The sequence below is a fragment of the Alosa pseudoharengus genome, unplaced genomic scaffold, assembly GCF_046254945.1.
Source record: "Alosa pseudoharengus isolate Yale_2024_CS ecotype anadromous, Long Island Sound unplaced genomic scaffold, YU_APseudo_1.1 YU_APseudo_1.1_scf_7, whole genome shotgun sequence".
Classification (NCBI taxonomy): domain Eukaryota; kingdom Metazoa; phylum Chordata; class Actinopteri; order Clupeiformes; family Clupeidae; genus Alosa; species Alosa pseudoharengus.
Genome location: NW_027468859.1, coordinates 20,283,279 through 20,306,705, shown reverse-complemented (window position 1 = coordinate 20,306,705; position 23,427 = coordinate 20,283,279). Strand labels below are relative to the sequence as shown.

The 23,427-nt window shown below is 42.8% G+C and overlaps 2 protein-coding genes across 2 annotated transcripts; one reads left to right on the top strand and one right to left on the bottom strand.

Moving 5' to 3' along the window:
• Positions 1–165: 165 nt before the first annotated feature.
• On the top strand, positions 166–1,317 carry spata45 (spermatogenesis associated 45). Its single transcript, XM_076272608.1, has 2 exons — positions 166–709; positions 807–1,317. Exons 1-2 carry the CDS (start codon positions 466–468, stop codon positions 824–826), a joined length of 264 nt encoding a protein of 87 aa, XP_076128723.1. The 5' UTR covers positions 166–465; the 3' UTR covers positions 827–1,317.
• A 24-nt stretch (positions 1,318–1,341) lies between these two features.
• On the bottom strand, positions 1,342–23,083 carry LOC143109246 (cytospin-A-like). Its single transcript, XM_076271902.1, has 12 exons — positions 22,886–23,083; positions 22,032–22,133; positions 20,591–21,064; positions 20,048–20,121; positions 5,512–6,116; positions 4,390–4,486; positions 3,829–3,916; positions 3,619–3,670; positions 3,223–3,319; positions 2,927–3,043; positions 2,569–2,628; positions 1,342–2,463 (listed from the first exon to the last, which is right to left on the bottom strand). The coding sequence occupies exons 2-12, from the start codon at positions 22,069–22,071 to the stop codon at positions 2,374–2,376; spliced, it is 1,794 nt and encodes a 597-aa protein (XP_076128017.1). The 5' UTR covers positions 22,072–22,133; positions 22,886–23,083; the 3' UTR covers positions 1,342–2,373.
• Between the last annotated feature and the right edge of the window lie 344 nt (positions 23,084–23,427).

Below are 23,427 nucleotides of genomic sequence, written 5' to 3'. Positions count from 1 at the left end.
TCCTTTAACATTTACTATGTACTATCATATACCATGAAGTGTATTTTCTTTTTTGGTGTAGGGCCTCTGACCGTTTAACACCGGTCCATGGACAACAGAAATGGCATGTTTGCATTTCATGTTTATTAATGTGCAATGTCCATATCAAATACAAATAAATAGGCAAAAAAGATCTCTTCTCCATAAACGAAAGAGGGAGAGCGCGCAATTTGGCTAGTTATCACTGGGCTGTTACTCTCTTTTTTACCTCAAAAGAACGGTAATCCCATCATCTTATGGTTGGTCATATATGATATCACAATGCTAGTATTTATTAGTCACATTTAGCCACTTGCTTGATGTCTTGCAACGTTGCTACGGACGCACATTCTCAGGTTTCTGAACTGACGTTGCCTGTTGCCTTGCTTTTGGTGACAACCGGCAGTGTTCAAAGGTTGCGACAAAACCATCTTTATTGTGACGCCTATGGCCATGGCAAAGGCAAAACACGACGAACTGTCCGAATTAAACGTGCGGAGAGAGACGTGGTGTCGAATTGAAGCTGACAGTAAATTCTGGCAACGACCAGAGAAGAGGCACTTCGACTGTCATCTCCAGAATACCTACGATATTAGTGCGCTGCAAACAGCTCCGTCAGTGGAGCGAACTGGCTGGATGGAACACACTCCGAGTGCCCGAACCATCGAGCGAAGACACTTCGAGGAGAGTTGTGAGTAGCTATAGCCTACCCGAGTCTTTTCTTTGCACTGATAGCGTTGGTAATGTAGCCTATAGAATAGGCTAATACGTCATGTTTTAATTCACAGATAAGTCCAACTTGGTATGAGGACGACACAGAGGATTCCCAGATGTCTAACAGATAACGAAATAGATTATTAAATACTCAGACTGTCTTTTGGTTTATTTGTCTTTAGTCTAGATCTATTGAACCCGGTTCTGGCTCCAATATCGAATGCCCCAAAACCGAGGACAATGATATTGATAGGCCTATGCTTGTAAATGTCTATTTCAGATACTCTATGCTAGCCTAACCTAGGCCTACATGTCACCTACTGAAAGTTTGATGATGTAACAATGATCTCAAGGCAAAAATTGTCAAGCCAAAATTATTTGACATTTAATTCGGTCAAAGAAAATAAAATACATAGCCTACAACAAAGCTCAGTGAAGTCCCTTCTAATCCATTACAGTTGTAATGTCACCCTCATGAGTATGTTTTCTAAAATAAGCAAAATGTCACATCTTGTCAGGAAGTCTTGTAAGCTTACTTGTAGCCTATGCTGTAGTGTAGAATCTCCATAAAAATACCCCCACCCACCCACCACAAATGTTCTTTCCCTCTCCCACTGTCTGTTTATTAAAGGTGCAGTCAGGGATTGTGCAGGAAGTCCTGTTTGTTCATGTTTATTATTTAAAATGATTAGCAGACGCTTTTTTCCAAAACATTAGCCTATTTTAACCAAGGACCAAATGAAACACAGGGAGGTAACTCAGCCCTCCCTTCAGTATTCAGAGAAACTCCACGCAGGTTTTTGTTTGGGGTATAGCCTCCCCCCACTTTGTTTGTTTGCCATTTTTGGAGCCTATGCTGCATATAGACTGTTTTTTACAGTGTACTCACGGAATGGGCAGCTGTTGGGTCGTGAGGAGATGATTGCTGAATGTGACAAAAACATTTTATGGGCTTGAAATTGTGTAGCTGACTGCACCTTTAAGCACATCACTTTATTATCTATTTCCAAACAGCACTATTTGGTTGCAGGATATATAATGCCTTGTGCCATGATTAGGAATAATAGTTTTCCACAAATGATAAAAAATAAGGCAGGTTCATATTGCATATGAGTATTGTCATATGGCTCCAAATCAGGGGTGTTTCAGGTGTCAGTATGAAACATTGACAGAAAGAAACAGCTGCCCACGAGGCAGGGTCTGTTTTTTTGTTGTTGTTGAGGATACTGATTGTCTGTCTTTATAATCATTAGAACGAATATTTACTTTTGGTTGGATGTGTGAAATGTTTATCCATTAGGACAGTGAGAAAATAACTTAGAGCCCACAATTCCTCTGACTATTTACAAATGCAGAACCATCACAGTGCATCAAAATAAAGTGCCTTCAAGAAACATCTTTGTTACCGTTCTATTGAGTACAGTATCTTTTACTCCAGACGGAAGTCTCAGGCTTCAGAACAAGAGTCCTTGCTCGCTTGCTTTGGCCAACAGTAGACAGTTCCCATATCGAGCCAGCAGGCTGCTCCAAAGTGCAACGAAACATCAATATAATTTTACTTCACTTGAAGAAAAGAATGAGATGAGAGAAAAGAGACGTGGTTCACGTGGTGTGAAGAGGTTTCAGAGCACGCTCGTCACGTCACATCTCAAAGTGACGGAACATACTCTCCACGTATTCTAGAACTCTCTGCCAGTCTGGTCCCCCCGCACTCAACATCTCTTCTGCCGTCTGGTAAACAAATAAACAAGCATACAAACAAATGGATAAGTAAATAATATTCAAAATGAATCAAATGATGAAATATATAAAGGTATACAGTAGCCTATATCTCACCAGTGTAGCTGCTACTCCCACACTTTCTCCAGTCCTAAATGCCAGATCCAGATTTTCCCTCTGAAAGCAGATGCAGTTAGTACAGACACAGATACAAGTTATTTATGTATACTATCTGTTGTATATTTCATGAGGAAAAAAATTTAACTAAAGGAACTAAAATGAGATTTAAGAGGTTGGAGTGGGTTTTTAAAATGTTTTTTTCCAGTTAATCCTTAGGGACAATATTTCTTTTAGAGACAACTGTAAAGATGTTGATTGTGTATAACTATTTAACGTAAGTTAAAGTTAGAATGCTGTGTGACATGGGCCTAGTTTCCTGACCATATGTGATCTATGCATGTCCGAGTGTGTGTACCTTATTATCTGGGTTGAGTGTGCTGTAAGGTATATGCGTGGGGAGGTAGGTGTGGTAGACCGCACAGAAGGCTAAGCCATCTTCCCAGCTAGTGCTGAAGTTCGTGATGTCAATGTTCTGGCAACAGAAAACCCACAGCAGTTAACAAGCAACTACTGTACATAACTACACGCAATAAGATAAAGGACATACTTTAATACACAAATGGCTATTAGTAGGGTATTTAATAACCTCTTCATAGAGACATGGGATAAAAATATGAATGGTTCAAAGGTTGATCATATACAAGAGCTGACCTTGTAGCCCTGAGTTCGTCTCTGACACCAGCGTAGGAGAGAGTTCCTCCTGGATCCGCCATGACGACGCAGCAGCATACTGAAGCTATCGTCAGGCCTGACATTAATGCAGAACAAGAGGGAGAGAGATGCTGAGAGAGGGAAGAGGTGACTCCCATGACATAGGGCAAAGTGGAAAGGGGATGACACATGGGGCAACGTTTGGAGCAATGTTCCTGGGCTGAAGTTCTCTGAAAGTTCTCTGAGAAAAAAAACCCTATATCAATGGGAAATTGGCAAAAATAATGATACTCAGGAAGACTGCCCAGCAACAGTGCTCAATGAGTTGCTTGGAGTATCATTGCCTTTAGTTAGAGTGTGTGTATGTGTATGTTGGCAGATCCTTAGTGGCCTCACCTTATTTTACTGACTGAAGACACATCAATGCTTTGGTCATCATCTGGTTTACCTGTGAGATGCACATGCAAATAGAAAACAATTTGAAAGTCCCAGCCTTCCGTAAAGCACACATACACACACTCCCACACACACACACAAACACACATGCACACACATACACACACACATGCACATACATAAACACACACACACAAACATTCAACACACTTGTGTAAAAACTGGACCAGCTGTCTTGGCGTTGCAGGAGTAGGTCCAGTCTCCTTCCTCTCCCCACATCTCTCCCCGGCTTTTGACTCTGAGGACAGAGACCCACCACAGTTGTGAGAACTGCCTGCACTTAAGCTCCATTCACTCTGTTTAGAGAGTGGACTCAGTGATTCAAGGCTTGAGAGAACAAATTGTGTATCTGAGTCTGCCAAAGCTGCCTCAATTGTTTTGAAAACTCCTGGAGGTAGTTTGTTTGTGATAAACCCCGATAAGATTACTTCTCAGTCAAACATTCCTTTTTTTCTCCCCATTTTTTCTCACATACACACAAACACACACGTTCAGACATAGCGACCCCACACACCGCCACCGAAGCCTTTCACCGCCAAATTGTAGATAGTGATTCAGTAAAATTTGCGTCACCAAAAATCCACTGTTTATCGAATGTTTGCAGCTGAAAATGTGAGTGCTGTGTGTATGTGGGCAGGTGACATATGGTGTCGCTGCACTTATGCCCATGGCGGCTAGGCGCGGAGGCCCTTAATCCTGTAGCTGCTTCACCTGGCTAGCAGGTCCCACCACGTCCGACGCTGTTTGGGTGACGCCAACACCACTGCCAGGGGGCGACTCCGATGGAAGGGGCAGCCGGGAGAGGCTCCTGGATGGGATGCAACATGGACAGAAGATCACACCTGCACATCAAATATGAAGGAAATCACTGAGCCAACAATTATACAGAGTTGCAACTAAAAGTTGAGTGAACTGTAACTATAACTGGCTTAAGCGGAGAAAGAACTGGACAAGACAGATTAAACCTACAGTTTTTATAAGCAGTAATGCTTTAAAACGTTGATGAATATAATCCACTTAGCCTAGAGATCTAGACGCACCCTAGCCAGGGTAGTCTAGCAACTCTCCATTGGCTTGCGAGCTGGAAAAATTAAACTTTGATAAGGCCAATCACATCGTGTAAAGAGTCGGTAGGTGGGCTTAACATAATGATTGATGGCATAGTTGCAACGGTTCGGCATGAATTCCCTGCTACTTGAAAACAAAGAAGATGGATGTTGCTGTTGGCGAACAGCATGACACGAGTTAAGCTTTTTTTAAGTTGGCAAAAGTTTGAACTAGCCAACTAGCTCCGCTGGTGGGAAAATGCATGGGACTCATTAGTTGTAGCGCTATCCTATTGCGTGCAGAGGGAATTTGAAAGACAACCGATTATCCCGCCCCTTGTGCAAGTAGCCTATTGTCTCTGCGAGACACTCTGGCATTGAGTAATGATGCACGTTACTTTTACCCCTTGCATCGCGAGGAACCAATCACATCGGTGTATCTGATATAGGCGGGCCATGAGGCGAGCTAAACAGATGACGACAGCGCTGCAACGAATCAGTCAGTAAACATTGGTCGTAGTGTTATCCAAATGCGTCGAGGTCCGGAATCAGTCAGTAAACATATTGGCTGTAATGTGATCCAATTGCATGCAGTGAGATTTTCAAAGGCATGCTTGGTGCTGCCCCATGAGTGGGCCATTTTCATTATTCGTGGCCAGACCCTTAATCTTTCTAGATTACCAGGGTCTGGATTTTCCAGGCTAGTGCATTACAATATTAGGGTAATATATTACATTGCATTATATAGACAGGAAAACTGCAGATTAGACTTGTTGTGCAGGCTCACCTGGACCTCTCGGACAGCATGACGATCTTCCGCGGATCCTTCAGTCCGAACCCTGGCAGAGTCCTCCTGTCGTAATCCACCACTCCCCTCCCGCATGCCCTCACCTCTCCTTCACCTGCCGACCCCTCCCCTGGCCTCCCCCTCTCGCTCCTCGACTCCATCTCCTCCCTCGTCTTTTTTCCGCCTCTCTCTCCATCTCTCTCTCCATCTCCGTCTCCATCACCCCCTTCTGCTTTCTCCCGTCCACTCGTTCGGCCGCTCCCAGAGTCTTGCGCTGGTATCCTGGATGGTGGCCTGGCCTCTGCTGTCTCCACTGTTGCCGCCCTGGTCTGGGTGCTCTTGTCCAGCCGTGACTGTCTGCTCTGGGCCCTGAGCTGCTCCTGCTCCAGGCGCTGGCAGGTCTCGGCGTGCTGGGTCCTCAGAGCCTCGAGGTCACTCTCGGCCTGCCGCAGCAGCGTCCGCGTGGCCTCCAGGCGCTCTGTCGCCTCCTGCTGGCCCAAACGCAGCTCCCTGGCGCTCTCCTCAGCCTCCACGCGAAGCCGGTCGGCCACTGCTACTGCCACCTGCAGGTCGGACTGGAACTGCAGCCACTCACTCCTCTCTGACTGTACGGGGGACATCACACACATCATGTGCAAAATGCCTGACGTCCTGTCATGCACAGGAAAAGTAAAACGCATTCTATCCTACTGTAGCGCCTCCTCAAACCCATGGTGCTCAAAATACACAAATTTATACATTATATCAGATAAAAATGATCAGATAAAATGTATGCTACTTATCCTATGCTATATACTGTGCTCAGATATACAGTATAAATGCTCCATATATGTGCTCAGATAAATATGCCTACAACACAAAACTACAGTAATTACTAAAGACATTCTTGAATCTCCCCTTGGGGATCAATAAAGTATCTATCTATCTATCTATCTATCTATCTAATAAAGGTACAGTCTGCCATTCTTGCGAAAGGTTGCTGTTATTTGAGCTCAACAACCCTTCCATTCTCCTGAAGAACAGCATCGATTGGCTGAAACTGCTTAAGGCTCAGTCTAAACCATTATGCTTCTTTGCCCTTTACAGTGTGCACATTACAAGGACAGCTAGAGGGCATTGTGGAGCAATCTGCTGAATTTGACAAAACGTGTATTGCATTCTAATCACAGACTGCACCATTACAGTAATAGCTAATGTCAGGCAAATCAGGTCAGCTGTTCAGTCTGTCGGTTAGATGTCAGAGACAGGGGTGATTTTCTTTTAGCAGTACATGCAAATACACACTTCAGAAGTGTGTGTGTGTGTGTGTGTGTGTGTGTGTGTGTGTATGCTCCTGCAGTTTCATGATATTTCTGTGAGCTTGTTCTTAAGTACTAATATGGCCGGATGACGTAGGTAAGTGTTGGCATGGGTTTTGACAAATCACCAGTTCATCTCACCACAAACACATACTCCTATGATGTATGCATTCAAGTCGCTTTTGATTAACTGGTTTACTTAAAGTGACTCCAAGTGTGCGTCATTACTGTACACTTTTGGATCAGTGTCTGTACACATATTAGTAATGTGCTCTCTCTTTCTCTCTCTCTCTCTCTCTGTGTGTGTGTGTGTGTGTGTGTGTGCAGTGGCGTCATGCCCATTGAAATAAATAGAGGGAGAGCAGATAGCTAACAAACGTTCAGAAAAAGTCCTGTTGGCAAATTTCAGGAAAAGTCGGTAAAGGGGCTATTTCACACAATTTGAGGGTGCTGAATTCAAATATTTTGTTTACCAAGCTCAATTTTGAGTTTTAAGCTTGCTAATTAGCATAATTAACATAATTCACATACTTTTTGGTTTTGCCATCAGATATCATAGGAATTGCAAAAAATAAGGCATTAATATACTCTTTATGTATCAGATATGTTGTGGGACAGGACAGGAATTACCCCAATGACCCTCAAGTAGCAATTGAAAATAAGCTCAAATTAAAATATAAATTGAAATAATAGCTAAAATTCAGTATGACAGAAAGAAGCCTACAAAAAGAAAACAGAAAGAAGCCTACAAAGTCAAACCCCTCCCCCACATCGGACAGTCAGACCACATTAGCATCCTGCTGCTGCCCCGATACAGACAAAGAGCAAAAGTCACCAAACCAGTTCTGAAGGAGGTGAGAGTGTGGCCGGAGGGGGCCGTATCACAACTTCAGGACTGCTTTAAATCAACAGACTGGGATATTTTCAAAACAGCTGCCACCCACAACAACCACATTGACATTGAGGAATACACAGACACTGTCACCAAATGCATCGATGATGTTACAGAAATAAAACACATCACCATTCGGGCCAACCAGAAGCCATGGCTGACAGGAGACGTCCACAGACTGCTGAGGGCCAGAAACAAAGCCTTCAGAGCTGGAGATGTAGCTGGCCTAAGAACAGCGAGGGTTAACCTGTCCCAGGGCATCAGGAAGGCAAAAAAGGATTACACAGACAAAATAACAACACACTTCAAAGACAGCAGAGACGCACAGAGCCTGTGGCAGGGCATACAGGCCATCACTGACTACAAGCCTGCGCCACGGAGCTGTGAGAACAACAACTCTCTGCTAAATGACCTGAACAGTTTTTTCGCCCGTTTTGAAGCACAAAATGACACTCACCCACAGAAAACCCCACCTCCCCCCCACGACCAACCCCTGTAGCTGTCCTCTGCTAGCGTGAAGAGGACACTAGCCACCATTAACCCACGCAAAGCAGCAGGCCCAGACAACATACAAGGCCGACTGTTGAAGGACTGTGCAGAAGAGCTGAAGGATGTTTTTACAGACATTTTCAACACCTCTCTGGAGCAAGCAGTCATCCCATCACTTTTCAAAGCTGCCACCATCATACCTGTGCCAAAGAAATCATCACCATCATGCTTCAATGACTACCGTCCTGTAGCACTCACGCCCATAATCATGAAGTACTTCGAACGGCTAGTCATGTCACACATCAAAGCCACCCTACCCCCCACCCTGGACCCCTTCCAGTTTGCATACCGAGCCAAACGATCCACGGAGGATGCAATCTGCTCTGCCCTCCATCCAGCCCTCACCCACTTGGACAATAAAGACTCATATGTGAGAATGCTGTTCATAGACTTCAGTTCAGCATTCAATACCATAATACCACAACAACTCATCAGCAAACTGGACAAGCTAGGATTCAGCACCTCCCTCTGCAACTGGCTGCTGGACCTGTTGCAGAGACCACAAGCAGTACGTGTCGGGAACAACACCTCAAGCACTCTGACCCTGAGCACGGGGGCCCCGCAAGGGTGTGTGCTCAGCCCCCTGCTCTTCACACTGCTAACACATGACTGTACAACCACTCACAGCTCCAACCATCTGGTGAAGTTTGCAGACAACACAACACTGGTGGGCCTCATCACTAAGGGCGATGAGGCTCACTACAGAGAAGAAGTAAACCTGCTGGCTAAATGGTGCAAAGACAACAACCTCCTGCTGAATGTCAGCAAGACCAAGGAGATTGTTGTCAACTTTCAGAGAGGCCACAAACAACTGCCACCACTGTTCATCGACAGAGATGCTGTGGAGAGAGTGAGCAGCACAAAATTCCTGGGGGTGCACATCAGCGACGACCTCTCCTGGACCACCAACACAGCATCACTGGCGAAGAAAGCCCAGCAGCACCTCTACTTCTTGCGCAAATTGAAGAAGGCAAGTGCCACGCCTCCCGTCATGACCACATTCTACAGAGGGACCATCGAGAGCATCGTGTCCAGCTGCATCACAGTGTGGGGCGGAAGCTGCACAGATCAGAACAGGAAGACCCTCCAGCGCATTGTTAACACAGCTAAGAGGATCATTGGAGCACCACTCCCCTCACTGCAGGACATTTACACCACCCGCCTCACCCGCAAAGCACTAATGATTGTCAAGGACACAACCCACACTGCACACGAACTGTTCAGCCTCCTGCCCTCTGGAAAGAGGTACAGGAGCCTCCGCTCCCGCACCACCAGACTTGCAAGTAGCTTTATCCACCAAGCAATCAGGATACTGAACACTCTACCCACTCTCCCATCACTGACAGCCCCCCCACCCACCAGCCAGCCAGGAACCTAGGATCCTGTCTACCCTAACCCCCCCCCCCCCCACAACATCCCCCCAGGACCGCCCTGTGGAACTGCACTGTGACTGCGCAGCCTAACGTGTTGCTGCTTCATATCAAGCCTGATATACTGGAAATGACTGCATATCAATGCAAATATACAGTACACACAAGCACAAGTTTAAACTTCATGTAAATGTTATCAATGTTATTTATCACTCTGCCACAATGCTGCTGCCACTACTACTCTGTCAGAAGGTTACGCTAGGACTATGTAAATATACAACACAACTACCTCTATTTTTTTTATATATGTTCTATATTTCTATATTTTGATATATGTTCTATATTTCAGTCTCACACTTTAATGTCTGTATGTGGTATGTCTGTATATTCTTATTTTTTATTGTCTATGACTATGTCTATGTCTAAAGTATGTCTATGTCTGTATTTAAAGTATGTCTATGTCTGCATGGGAAAGTAAGAAACGAAATTTCAATTATTTGTATGACCAGTGCATGTAAAGAAATTGACAATAAAGCCGACTTAACCTGACTTGTATGACGTTTAGAAGCAAAATAGATTCCTTGATAATAAATTGATAGAATAGTAGGTGACTGCTCATTTTTCTGTAGAAAGTACTTTGTCACTAACTATTATGAACAGTTGTCAGTCTTTACAGAGGATTTACACTGTATTTTTTTTTACTGTAAAGGCGACTGTGCTTGCCTAGTTAAAACATCTCACTGGTGCTCTTTCCTATCATTCAAATCCCAGCCATGCAAAAAAATGGAAGAGTGTGCATGTTTGAGGGTTGCTGAAGAGTGCTATGGAGATTGCATTATTTGCAAATAAAAATAAAATTTACACAAGATATCCTTTATAGTGCAACAAAAAGAAACATTCTCCAGTGCATCATTACTGCATATGATGCTGAAAGGGAAGTGGACCTAGGACAAATCCTCTGAACTGATTAATGTCCCTGTACTGTAGCTATTGCAGATAGCGATGGTTATTTGTGAAGTGGAAATAAGTCATCCTCACTCAAGTGCTGTCTAGCAATGTGGAATGTCCAGTAATGTTCACTGCAAAAACTGCTCATTCAACACTGGTAATAGATGCTCAAGATCTAGTTATGTCTTTAGGGAACCCATCTGACTGCAGCACATTAAAGAAGTATGCAGGAAAGTTTGTAAGAAACTTTTGTATTGTTATTTGGTATTTGTTATGTGGTAGCAAATGATGTTGACTATCAAAGAAATAGACCTAATGTAGGAATGCACACAGATATTGCAACAGATACACTCAGGCCAATCCAAACTTTTCTCATCTGTTGTTCCTTGTTGGTGGAACACACTGCCAGTTCCTACAAGGGCAGGGTCATCCCTCTCCATTTTCAAAAAACTCCTGAAGACCCAGCTCTTTAGAGAACATATCCTCTCATAGCACCACTTACAACAAGTCTTGCTGATCCTAGCACTTACCATCCATCTTGAACTGACACTCAACTGTTTAAAAACAGCACTCACTGATGCACTTATTCTTACTGTACTCTACCGTTTTTAAATTGTCCTAAAATTGTTGAGATAATTGCTTTAAAACTTAACTGTTACCATGTTGTTAGTCGCTTTGGTTAAAAATGTGTCAGCCAAATGTAATGTAATAATGGTGTAGGCCTATCTGATTAAGACCCAAAGAGTGGTTGAAACGTACTTATTAAATTACACTGGAGCAAAGAAGACCATCTTCACTTTTTTCCCTTTGTAATTGTCAAAGAAATCCCATAAAAACAGGAAGGCCTAGGGTAGCCTACATCAGATGGCCTAAAGATTAGACTCTTCTGCATAGCATTAAGTGATTTGCATGCAGTAATTTGAACACTGACCTTGATCTAGCCTACTTTGGCTATTTAAAGGTAATTTATTGCCAAAACATCACACAATATAAATGAGCTATAACAAACAATAAAGGGCTTAATCACACACAAACTACTATTTTATCTGACTACAAAAATAATAATTATGTAGGAAGTTTAGAAGTTTGAAACCCAGAATTGACCAAAAGTGCACCAAATTCAACACAAATGACTCAATACACTTGGAGAAGGCCCGCGTCCTTTCTTTTCCAGATATTTTAGGATTTCGATATCGCTTCAGTATCGAGTATCAAGATATTTATGGCAGGTATTGTATCGAAGTCATAATTTTGGTATCATGACAACACTATGCCAGAGCCACTCTGTTTTCTAGATGTTGAGGATCGGAGGCTCTAACACCAACAAGTGATGCTGCTCAATGGCATATTAGAAGAGCACATTATTAAGCTCTAGTATAGAGCTGCACAGTCCCGCCCACAGCCAAAATGCGGTTAGGTGCCGGATGTAAGATACCCATTCATTTGTCCCATTGACGTTTGGAAAAATCCGTATCTAAAGAGTTTTACAGCATGTCTTAGGTTAACCAGCTACGGCATAACTCATAAGCATACAACATATCATTTCGAGTGAAAAAACGAAGAGAAAATCCAAAAAAAGGTACAAGACTGTGTACATATTTTCATTTCCGAGAGAAGGAACTACTCATCCCATAAACCACCGCACCTCACTGAATAATATAGGCAAAATCAACGCAATTTATTTTGCCATTTAAACCATTTCCAACCGGCGACAGCACACGAACCCTTTCCTCCAAACAGTGATTTTTATATAGTGAATGTGCAGTTAATAGCCGTTATTTCAGGAGTAATCGTGTAAATAATAGTGTTTTTATATTGAATTTTATATTTATCATTGTGTATTTTATATCGTGTGTGTGTGAAAGCGGTTAACGTTAAAGGAACCATATGTAAGACATGTATTTCAATTAATCATAAAATGGCCCTGATATGTCACTAGACATTAAGAAATCATGTTCATTTCAAATACTAATATCACTGACAACAGTTAGTCTGGCCAGGATATTGCCATTTAAAAAGTGAAGTTGCAGCCCTCAACTGATGTTGATGTTGTGTTTTGTCATGTCATGTTGTGTTTTGGCCTGATGCGCCACCCTCTACCTATCTACTAATCACAAAGTCAGTAGTGTTTTGGCATCCGGGTTGGCAACCTCGAGTCAGGGTGGAGGGGGAGGGGTTACACCGCTCTATAGTAATTTGAAAGTGATTGCAGTACCAGTTTTGGCCACAATCTTACATATGGTTCCTTTAAGTCCCATAGACCTATTTTAAAAAAAATATTATGAAGCCAAATCAGCGATGTTACCCACCAAAAATATTTTTCAGTGTCTATACAGTAATAATATTCTAACTGTGAAAATGTCAGACCCTATTTTGATACCTAGACCCTTCAACGTTACTCACGGTAGCATGGTTTGTTTATTAGCCTGGTTAGCATTGACACTTACAGCTAGCTCTTCATGTGAGTAGAAGCACAACACCAGTTATCCTGACGGTTTACATCACGTTCCGTTATTACAAAAATATGTTAAGCCAGTTAAGCAAATTGCGTATTGATCAGTTAGAGATTAAGCGCCCAATGTGACGTCACATGCAGCTGTAGTTCCTTATCACCGTGTTACGACAAAAACTCAAAACAATTCAACTGATCCTAAAAATAAGGTATGACCACTTGAAGCAATAGAGGTGACCCCAGTGCCTAACATATGGAAGGCATTAAATTAAGATCCCAATGTGCACCGAGATATATTTTTTCTAAAAAAAAAATCCCATCCACTCCGCTAAACTCTAGGAACGCAACCACTAGATGGCGATGAGATTACTTTCCCTCCCTATGTCGGAAATGCTAAAGGTTAGCCTGTCGGCTACCTGAAAAGTTTGAGTGTTTAAACTAACATTTACAGTGGTCTATTTCAGTGTTTCTCAAAGTGTGGTCCGGGGACCACTGGTGGTCCGCAAGCTATCCCAAGTGGTCCGCGAGCAGACGTTGTAAAAAATAATATAGATGAGTTGTTTGCAATATTGAACCAACTTGTATGTAAATCCAAACAGTTCTGCAACACTGCCTATGTAAGCTATGCCAATTTAAATCATATGAATCCTCTGACACAATAAGCAAGGTGCAAAGACAATAAGCAAGGTGGTTCAGTGAGTAGGCCTATTGTGTCTATTAGCTAGGTGGTCCGTGAGGTTTTTTCTAATGGTTCAGTGGTCCTTGGTCTGTAAAAGTTTGAGAAACACTGGTCTATTTGATAGTGTATTGGCCCTGACTAAGTTCGTGTGATGTATAAACCACAATCCTTGTTGATACAAGTACCAATATTCGTCAAGAAAGTTTTTAATCACATTAGGATTTTCGCCATAGGCAGTAAAATACTCCGCCATCTTTGTCAATAATTTTCCCTGAGAAAGTTTCAAACTATGACGGCCTTTCCACCAATCAGAGGCATCACTGTGGGATTGTTCAGGATTGTGGGTAATGAAGTACTTATCCAAGAGATCGCGAATAAAAGGCATTTATCTCAAAACAAGGTTAGTGCCCCATGAACTCTTGGCGTCTATATGAGCATATACAATCGCTTAGTACAGCCGTAGCTGGTTTTAAGTCTACCACGTGCAGTTAAGTTTTTATGGCTCCCAGTGACTTCCGTTTTACTTCCGCTACAAGGGACCTATCTTTCAAAAAAATATGAACGGGAGTGAAAGGAATTATCCGGAGTAAAATGTACTTTAGATCGATTTACGGATGATTGGGGGTACATACGTTGAGTTGACATCAAAATCATGTCATTCGGATGTGTTTTGAGAAAGTTCTATTGTACCGTTTTCAGTCACACAACTCGTAGCCTGGAAGTGAGCAGGGCATTTCAATTTCGCCGCTACAAAACGCTATTTTTATACCTCTTCTACAGTTCCAAACAACATAACACTTACGTGGTAGTAAGTAGAGTGTCCCTAAAGCCAAACCGAAGTATCCCGAGGTCTTTATGTGGTCGAATAGAGAGTCCAGAATGAATTTCATCAAGCCAGTACCTTTCTGGAAATGTTGCCATCTTTGCTGTAGGAGTCTTATTGCTGAGTGTGTTGTAACACGCTCTGGAAATTCACAATTTTGTCGCCTTTTTTTTTTAAAAAAAAAACATAGTCCAGTCCATACAACTTCATTTCAATTTCGAAAGAAATACTGGACTATGTTTTTTTTTTTTTTTTTAAACGGCGACGAAATTGTGAATTTCCAGAGCGTGTTACAACAGTACAACAGCGTGTTTGGTCCAGTTTTAATTTTGTGCCACGAATTTCACATATGATGTGTGTGAATTTAAAAGATAATTTTTCACGTCAAGAAAGTACTGTTGTTCGATAGACTTCAAAAGTTATGTTGGTTTTGTGCGAATCCGCTCAGTGGACTACATCTCTCGTCTCGAACGATGTACGTCACCAACGTAATTAACGATAAGATTAGCTGTTATGCTAGTTAACGGTTGCATCTTGCTGCCTGCTATGTCACTTAACAGTATCTAATGTACAGTCTATGGACGAATACAACTTAATGTGTTTAATCCTCTGACTCATGGTATTTTCATCGGCAAGGAAAGCCCAATTAAGACCTGTTGCTGGTATGCTTGTACAATCTAGTGTGGCTGTGAATGAGCTAACGTCACTAGCGCAACTGATGGGTTTGTAGTCGTTGGAATTACGATCTTTCACAATGTTGTAATTCAATAGTTACGAAACAAACTGCAAATGTCTTTACATGAAAAATTGTCTTTAAAATTGACAAACATCATATTCAAGGTACAAGTCAACCGGGACCAGAAAATAATTTCTTTTTCGCCATAGACTGGCGTTCAAAATTTTTTGAAAGATAGGTCCCATGGAGGCAAATGGAAGTGGCGTCACTGGGACACTCTATAGACACTCTCACTCAACTCAATATCACTATAAAAGACAAAATCTGAGACAAAATCCGGGGACATTTTCAGTTGAGAAAGGTAAAACATGTAATGGGGACACTGTGGGGTGTGACTAGACCTGCACTAGTCCACAAGCCCTCATAGTGGGGGTTCGGGGGCATGCTCCCCCGTAAGAAAATTTGGTATATTTTAACGTTAAAATGCATCAATTTGGTGCACTTTTAAAAAAAAGGTTAGACTTATTATTCTTATCTATGGATGGAAATATTTGTGCTGTAGCCTAAACTTGCACTTCAGAATTTTAACCATGCACACACAGGTGGAATGGTTTTAATATTGCAATAAGTTATGATATTGCCCAACCACAAAGCATATTTTTCTTCACAGTTTCAAAGTTCAGAAATGGTCCAAAATAGTATTGGCACATTTCAGCACTCCATGAAAGTGTATCCTAGTGGCTGTGTTGTTCAAATAGGCTAGTTAATCTAGCTATCTTGGTCATTGTAATGCCTATCTTTTTTTTTACAGGACAGTCTGTGCTATACCCATATCTGAGAATGTATGATGTGATAATATTTGTCCAATGTAGCCTAATAGGGCCTATGTGTGTCAGTCTTATATCAAGAAAAAATAACTCACATCTCATGAATTTTTTTATTTATATTTTTGTGTTAATGTCACTAGGAAGCATGCCAGTAGAAATATAGGCTATATTCATATTTGTAGGTGATTGTCTGGAATCTGGCAATATGAGAACCATGGTGGGATAGGCCTGGCTAAACAATTTACAAAAACGTTTGTACTGACATAAATAGTTCACATGAGAATAGGCTTTCATTATAATTTTGGCCCAAAGTTGGAGACCCTGTAGAAATTTTGTTGCAATTTCAAAACCGGACTACTCAGGAACCGCTTGTTGTAGACCTACCGATGCTAGAGTTGTTACATAAGTTCATTGGTAATTTTCTCGCGAACCATTTATCACAGCAACTTGGCGCTATATCATTGGAAAGCTTAGATTCCGGCCGTTCACGTGATATCTGCGTATTATATGTATGCTATCTGTGTGACGAGTAGCCTACTCTGCAATTTTAGTTTCACCTGGACTTGAGCAGCTGGCACGTTCGTGATGAATTACTTTAATAAGTCCCCTGCACAAGTGGTTTCATTTCAAAGATTCTACCGCGCTGCTACTCCACCAGTCAAACCAGGAATATGGGCATTCTAGAACATCTCTGAGGTCTGAGCGCTTGCTTTGACCTATGTATTTGACTAGCTTGAGACTGCGTGAAGGGTGCGCAACTGTACGTTTGGTCAGTGTTTTCTTTCTTTCTTTTTTTCCAATTTCGGGTCTGTCAGTCACAGTGAAAACCGGGGACTTTTCCGGGGACAGCTCCAGTCCGGGGGACTGTCCCCGGAAACCGGGGACGTCTGGTCACCCTACTATAAAATCCCATAAAAACCGGACAAATATCAAGGCTCCCAATACATTTCTATGGAGCCGTAAGGTGATGTTGACGGGCCATGTCTGCCTGCACGGAGCTACTGGACTGCCATTGGCTCATCTGCGTTCGATGGGTGGGGTTTTGCGAACGGTCAATTGTCAATGGAGAAATTGCATTGAATTTTTACTTCCGGCATCGGCTGTGGGCGGGACTGTGATGCTCTATAGAGGCAAGCACACATACCAAATCCAGTGTTACTAGAAGTAAAATGTTTTTTATTGACGGTTGTTGCTGACGGTAGATGCAGTTCTGCATTAGGCTTATTCCCGCTAAGTTCATATGTACTGTAGGATATATTCTGAGTTGAAGGTTATCTGTGCAATTTGTTATTGTGATGAAATGCATTAAAAACCACGAGTGACTCACTATGTTAGCAATAAAAATATGGTTGTGTTTTGATTAGAATTTCCGAGTTTATTACATGTTAACTGTAATCATGTTCCCATTAAATATGTTAATAAACTATGGTATGGCTTCTTTAATGCTCAAACATGTATTTAGAGAACAATTCTATTTGGTTTTAGTGATTACTTTTGAAATCAACCCAATTTAGGGGAAAATAAGCAAAAATAATCGCTATTTTATGTTAAAATGCTGATAATGCGGCTTAGAACTCAGAATTGAGCTTGGTAAACAAAATATTCAGAATCAGCACCCTCAAATTAGGTAAGAAGGGTGGTTTACCAACTTTTCCTCAAATTTGCCGTCAGAAGTTCTCTTCTGTGAAGCTGCTCTCCCTCTAAAAAGGGGCACGTGCCTCCTCGGATTTTTCCTCCCTGATATTTTTTTTGATCATAACTTTGTTCCTATTATGCTCCATAATAAGCCAAAGCCTATAACGACTCAAATGTATTCTTGTGGATGTGTAATAAACCGTAGCTGAAGACCGGTCAACATCAGCCCTTTTCCTAAAATTGGTGTCTGTGTAAGTTCCCGTAACAACTCACACGCGCATTGAGCTCGCAATGTTTTGCTCGTGTTGAACTTACAGTTAAAGGAGAATTCCGGTGTGATATTGACCTAAAGTGTGTTGAAACATGATACCGAGTGTGAACGTATGTCTCATAGCCCATCTCGGCTTGTCCCCTGCACTCCAAAATCTGGCGCTAGTTAGCCGATGCTACCAACAGCTTTTTCAATGGTGGTGCTTCGGCATCGGGCTAGCCATGCAAATAAATCACTGTTTTACACCATTTACGAGGCTCAATGTATCTCCACACTTCATTGGTAGACTTCCGAGGGCCCTGACATTTAAAACGAGACATTGAGAACTTTGAAAAAGCACTGGTAGTTTACTTACAAGACGATTTATACAGACAGTATCTTCACGAAGTTTAGCATTTGCAGCCATCTTCAATTTAGTTACGATAAGTCGAGCGACGAGTAAGAATGAACAGGTATGATAAGGGATCAGATTCCAAAAATAATTCCGTGGAAATGCATGGATTCCAGTTTTTTCCAGTAGCAGCAACTGGAATCCATGCATTTCCACGGAATTATTTTTGGAATCTGATTTTTGGAAGCACCACCATTGAAAAAGCTGTTGGTAGCATCGGCTAACTAGCGCCAGATTTTTGAGTGCAGGGGACAAGCCGAGATGGGCTATGAGACATACGTTCACACTCGGTATCATGTTTCAACACACTTTAGGTCAATATCACACCGGAATTCTCCTTTACTTTAGGCTACAGTTTGAACAGTTGAACTGTTACAGTTACAGTTTAAACAGATACAGTCAATGGTGTTGAAGTGGTAAGTAGTCTAGCTAAGCAATAGAAAGTAGTGGTGGACCAGGAAATTTTGACTTGGTGATCAAAAAGTTAGAACTATGGATTTGATGTTGGCCGCGAATTCAGAACATTACGTTAACATTAGCCTACATGGTGTCAGTGTAACGTAGCCTAGGCTAGGCTACTCTTACAAATATTTGGCAGTCTCCTGGTTTCCAGTTTCATAGAAACGAGGGGTGTTAAATTTGAAGTGACTACAAAACATTAGGCCTACCAAGGCATCGCGTTGGATGTTTCTCCACTTGTTCTCTTCACCTATCTGGCAGCCATGTAGTGAAAAGGGATAGGCTACCTGTTCAAAAGGAGGCCTAAAGTTGTTTTATATTAAATAGCATCGCTATGACCCTGATGTAGAGGGCAAGAAAGTATAATAGTCTCTCTCATGTGCTCATAAATTAGGTTATTATCAGGTCACTTGCTCATGATTTGCAGGTAACTTACAAATGAGGTAGCCTATTGCTTCAATTTGCTTGCCATAATTGTAATGAAAAAATATATTACTAGTAGTAAAATATTCAAATATTTAGTGTTAACCTTACTCAGCACTAAAACCTGTCAAACGTCTTTTAAAGTCCTTCATCACATGAATCAAGTTTAAAATAATTTAATTTCTGAGCACCACAAAGTCAGACCTCAGCACCTTTTTTTTAATGTAAGATTGTTCTTAGGTCACATATCAATCAAATGGCAACTGCAATGGTAGGCCTACTGTTTTTAAAATCATGTGTAGTAGGCCTAAGTGTAAATATGTGTGTCTAAACATGCTTTAATGAGCTTACACTTTAATGAGCTGAATTGGAGCTTACAGTTCTTTGACCAACCTATGTGTTTTACGTTAACTTACAAAATAGATAGCCTACTTTAGCTTAGTCCTCAGATAGAGGAGGGTTGCTGCTTGCTTGCTGCTGGTATTTCTGTCCCTCCCAAACTGCATTTAAATGGTATGTTTAGCAGCCAGAATTTAAAAATGTCCAGGGGGAGAAATCCCCGCCCCCCAGTAACATGACACCCCCCCCCCCCCGAAAAAAATTGCCTGATTGTGCCCCCCCTGAATTTTGGCTTGCATGACGCCCCTGTGTGTGTGTGTGTGTGTGTGTGTGTGTCTGTGTCTGTGTGTGTATGCCATGAGTGTGTGTGTGTGTGTGCCATGAGTGTGTGTGTCATGAGTAATGTGCTCTGTGTGTGTGCGTGTACTGTGTGTGTGTGTGTGTGTGTGTATGTGAGAGAGAGAGTATTGTGCTGTGGTGGAGAAGTGTAAAATGACCTCTGACCTCTAGAGTCCTCTTGAGGCTCTGAACCTCCTCTATGAACTCTGCCCTCTCCACCACCAGTCTCTTTAGAACACCTAATAAACACACACACACACACACACACACACACAAATACACAGCTACTCAAACGCACATATGACTAAAGTTCACACCAAACTACACAGAAACACTAACACGTATGTGACACACACAGACACATAGTAGCCCTTTGTAAAAGCTTTAAAACTTATCCAGACCATTTCACTTCTGCTGTGGCCCCTATGTTGTCTTTATGATGGCTATGTGTGTGTTTGTAAAACAGGGATGGTGTGCTAAACACCTTAATCTAAACTAGACTGAGTGCTGAATCCTCCCAACAGTGAATATAAGTTTAGAATTAAGGACAGCACTCAGCCTTTTTAAACAGCCTTTTCAAACTGTTTTATATACTGAAGAAGGGCGCCTGGGCTGAAATGTCAATGTGGAACGATTAGAAAGAACTTACATATGTGTGTCTGTGACATAAATTAAAGTAATAGAACGAAGCAAGTAAATGAGTCTTACCTAAGACCTCGACTACGCCGTCCTGCCCGGTGCAGATGCCCAGCACTGCCTGGTGCTGCTCCAGCAGCTGCAGGAGTGCCATGGCCACACCCTCCGTCACCATGCCCTCCATGACCCCACCACCCATCGCCATGGCACCAGTGACCACTCTCTCCGGAGGCTCACCGATGACGCTTCTGGATGCGGCCCCTGCCGGACTCCTCCCTTCTGGCCAGACAAGGGGAAGTGGACCAACCTCCGCCCGGGGAGAGGCGCTGCCCCAGTCCGTGGATGGCTCCAACGCGGCGGCCGCGGCTTCTTCGGCCAGCAGGGCATCCTCCGCCTGGCTCAGGGAGGCTGTCGCCGGGGCAACCCCAGATGCGGTCTCCGTGGGCGACGGCGGAGCGGAGAAGGAGAGGGACGGCCGGGACATCCCTGGGAGGTCCGGCGCACTGGGGGAGGAGGGAGGGGTCTGGAAGAAATCAAAGTGCGATCCTGGAACAGAGGAGAGATACGTGCTGAATGGCTGAGAAAGCCACAGGGAAAGACAGACACTACTGAGGCTATAGCACTTTAGATGGCGCTCCAACATGCAGAGCATCTGTATGCATTTTAAAACCAAACAAGGCTGGCGCCCGAGATGCTTACCTGACCTTACTGTTATTAAGAAAGCCCCGCCGGTGAACTAAAAACACTCTCAGCCCTGCTGTATACAGACAGCTTACTACTAAACAGAAGAGACCACAGCCAATAAACACACCCATTACAGCAACACAGAACATATGCCCAACCAGCAGGTAACCTAGCAGTCTTCTCTCTCTCTCTCTCCTTCACTCTCTCATACACACCTCTTCTCTCTCTCTCTCCTTCACTCTCTCATACACACCTCTTCTCCCAAGCAGCCTGTGTGCCTAGCTGCTTGTCCCTTAAAGCTGCATGAGTTTGCTGAGTCATCGTTTGCCTGGGAGAGCATGAGCTACTGCAGTGACCAGTCTGTGAGTGGCAGAGACTATCCCTGCATCCCTCCTACTCAATACAAATACAAGTGTCTCCCCTAGCGATGTAAACACACACACAGACGCTCCGCTGGTTTAGACAAAGGGCAGGTAATATCCCATTGTGCATTGTGTAGTGCCCCTCCTCAAACGGCATGCCACACAGAGACAGCTGGTAGAGTGCAGAGAGCGCTTAACACGCTACAGTGAACAGAGAGTCTCCTCTGGTCTTCTCAGCAAAATCTTGTACACAGCTTGTGTGTGTGTGTGTGTGTGTGTGTGTGTTTGATAGATAGATACTTTATTGATCCCCAAGGGTTTGTGTGTGTGTGTGTGTGTGTGTGTGTGTGTGTGTGAAAGTGTGTATGCTCCTGCAGTGTGTTGCTTTGAATACTAATACACATGATGTAGGTATATCATAGGTATATTTATAAGTGTTAGAGTATATGAATATGACTTTTAGTTACCTGAGGGGCCAAAGCCATCCTTTCCAGCGAAATTACCCATGAGTCCCTGCAACAAAAGTGGTAAGGTTCAACTGGGTACTTCTTGCCTGGTGCTCTGCTGTCCTAAATACATGTACAAACATGCACAAACACATAAACATACAAATATGACTCATTAATACACTTCATAAGCTCAAGGAATTAGTTAAGATGCCCGATTGGTTAATTTACAAGTTAAATAAAATACATTCCTGCCTTATTCTGCATTCTTTTCTCAGACCTCATTTCGAGACCTGCCAAAACTATAGCACGCGTTTAACAGATTGATACATAGGCTGGACACGATATCAGTGTATCTCATTATTCATGAATATATCTGAGCTTGAAACGCCTAAAGCCTAGGGGTATCAAAAAGTGTAGATTGGTGTAGCAGTCTTCTGCGGTCTTTGCAGAAGAATTTCTTAACCGGGTTTACTGCGTCTCCAAGCTTTATGAAGGCAGGTGCCATCGCAATATTCAGGATAAACTCACACTCGTCCTGTGTGCGAGGACGATAAGATCCACCTTCTTGGATTATTATTCTGGATCTATTTATAGATTTGTTATTCCAGATCATCCCAACCGCAGCGTCAAGTGTACCTATGCAGTACAGGTAATCATGCTGAAAAATGCTGCTGCCAATGGCTGTCACAGCTACCAGTCGTGATTCTAAAATGCACAAGATCCCATACTGAATTTTGGTGATGTGACGTTCGGGCTATTCAATTATCCTCCCAGTCCGAGGAAAAAACGCACATGTCTCATAGGCTACATCAATTGATCGTTTGCTCTACCGCACACCTTCAGACTTATTCTGTTCAAGTTCATTTACTCACCTCTGAAGAGGGAAGGCTTTCACTTTTCCGCCGGACGTTGTGTGAGGGCGCTCATATTCTATGATTCTATGATGAGTCTCTCTAGTCCTGCTCTCTCCATCAATATGAACAGGACAGACAACACCTTCCACTCCCCAAAGTCAGTAACCAGCTCAGTGACTATAACCACACGCTAGTTGGCTACAGTGGAGATCTCAGCACTCGGCATCATACGTGGACGCATGTGGTGCACACGCGCGGAAAGCCGTCCCAATTGCAGCTCTGCCTGCCCTGCACGTCAACAGACGGTAACGGCATGATATGGCTCGCCTTCAGTGTACATGTACCATACAGTAAATAAAATTCCTATTGACATAATCCACTCTAAAGAGCAATAAAAGTCTGTGCATCATTCGGGCTTATTATTACCATTGTCAAATAGGATTCTAGGTTAGAGAAGAGATGGATGATGGGTGCAGTGGGAACATCTACTGCACATCGCATGGACAGACACCAACACAAAACGGACAAAGCTCTTAGGGCAGGATGGCATGCACAATGGA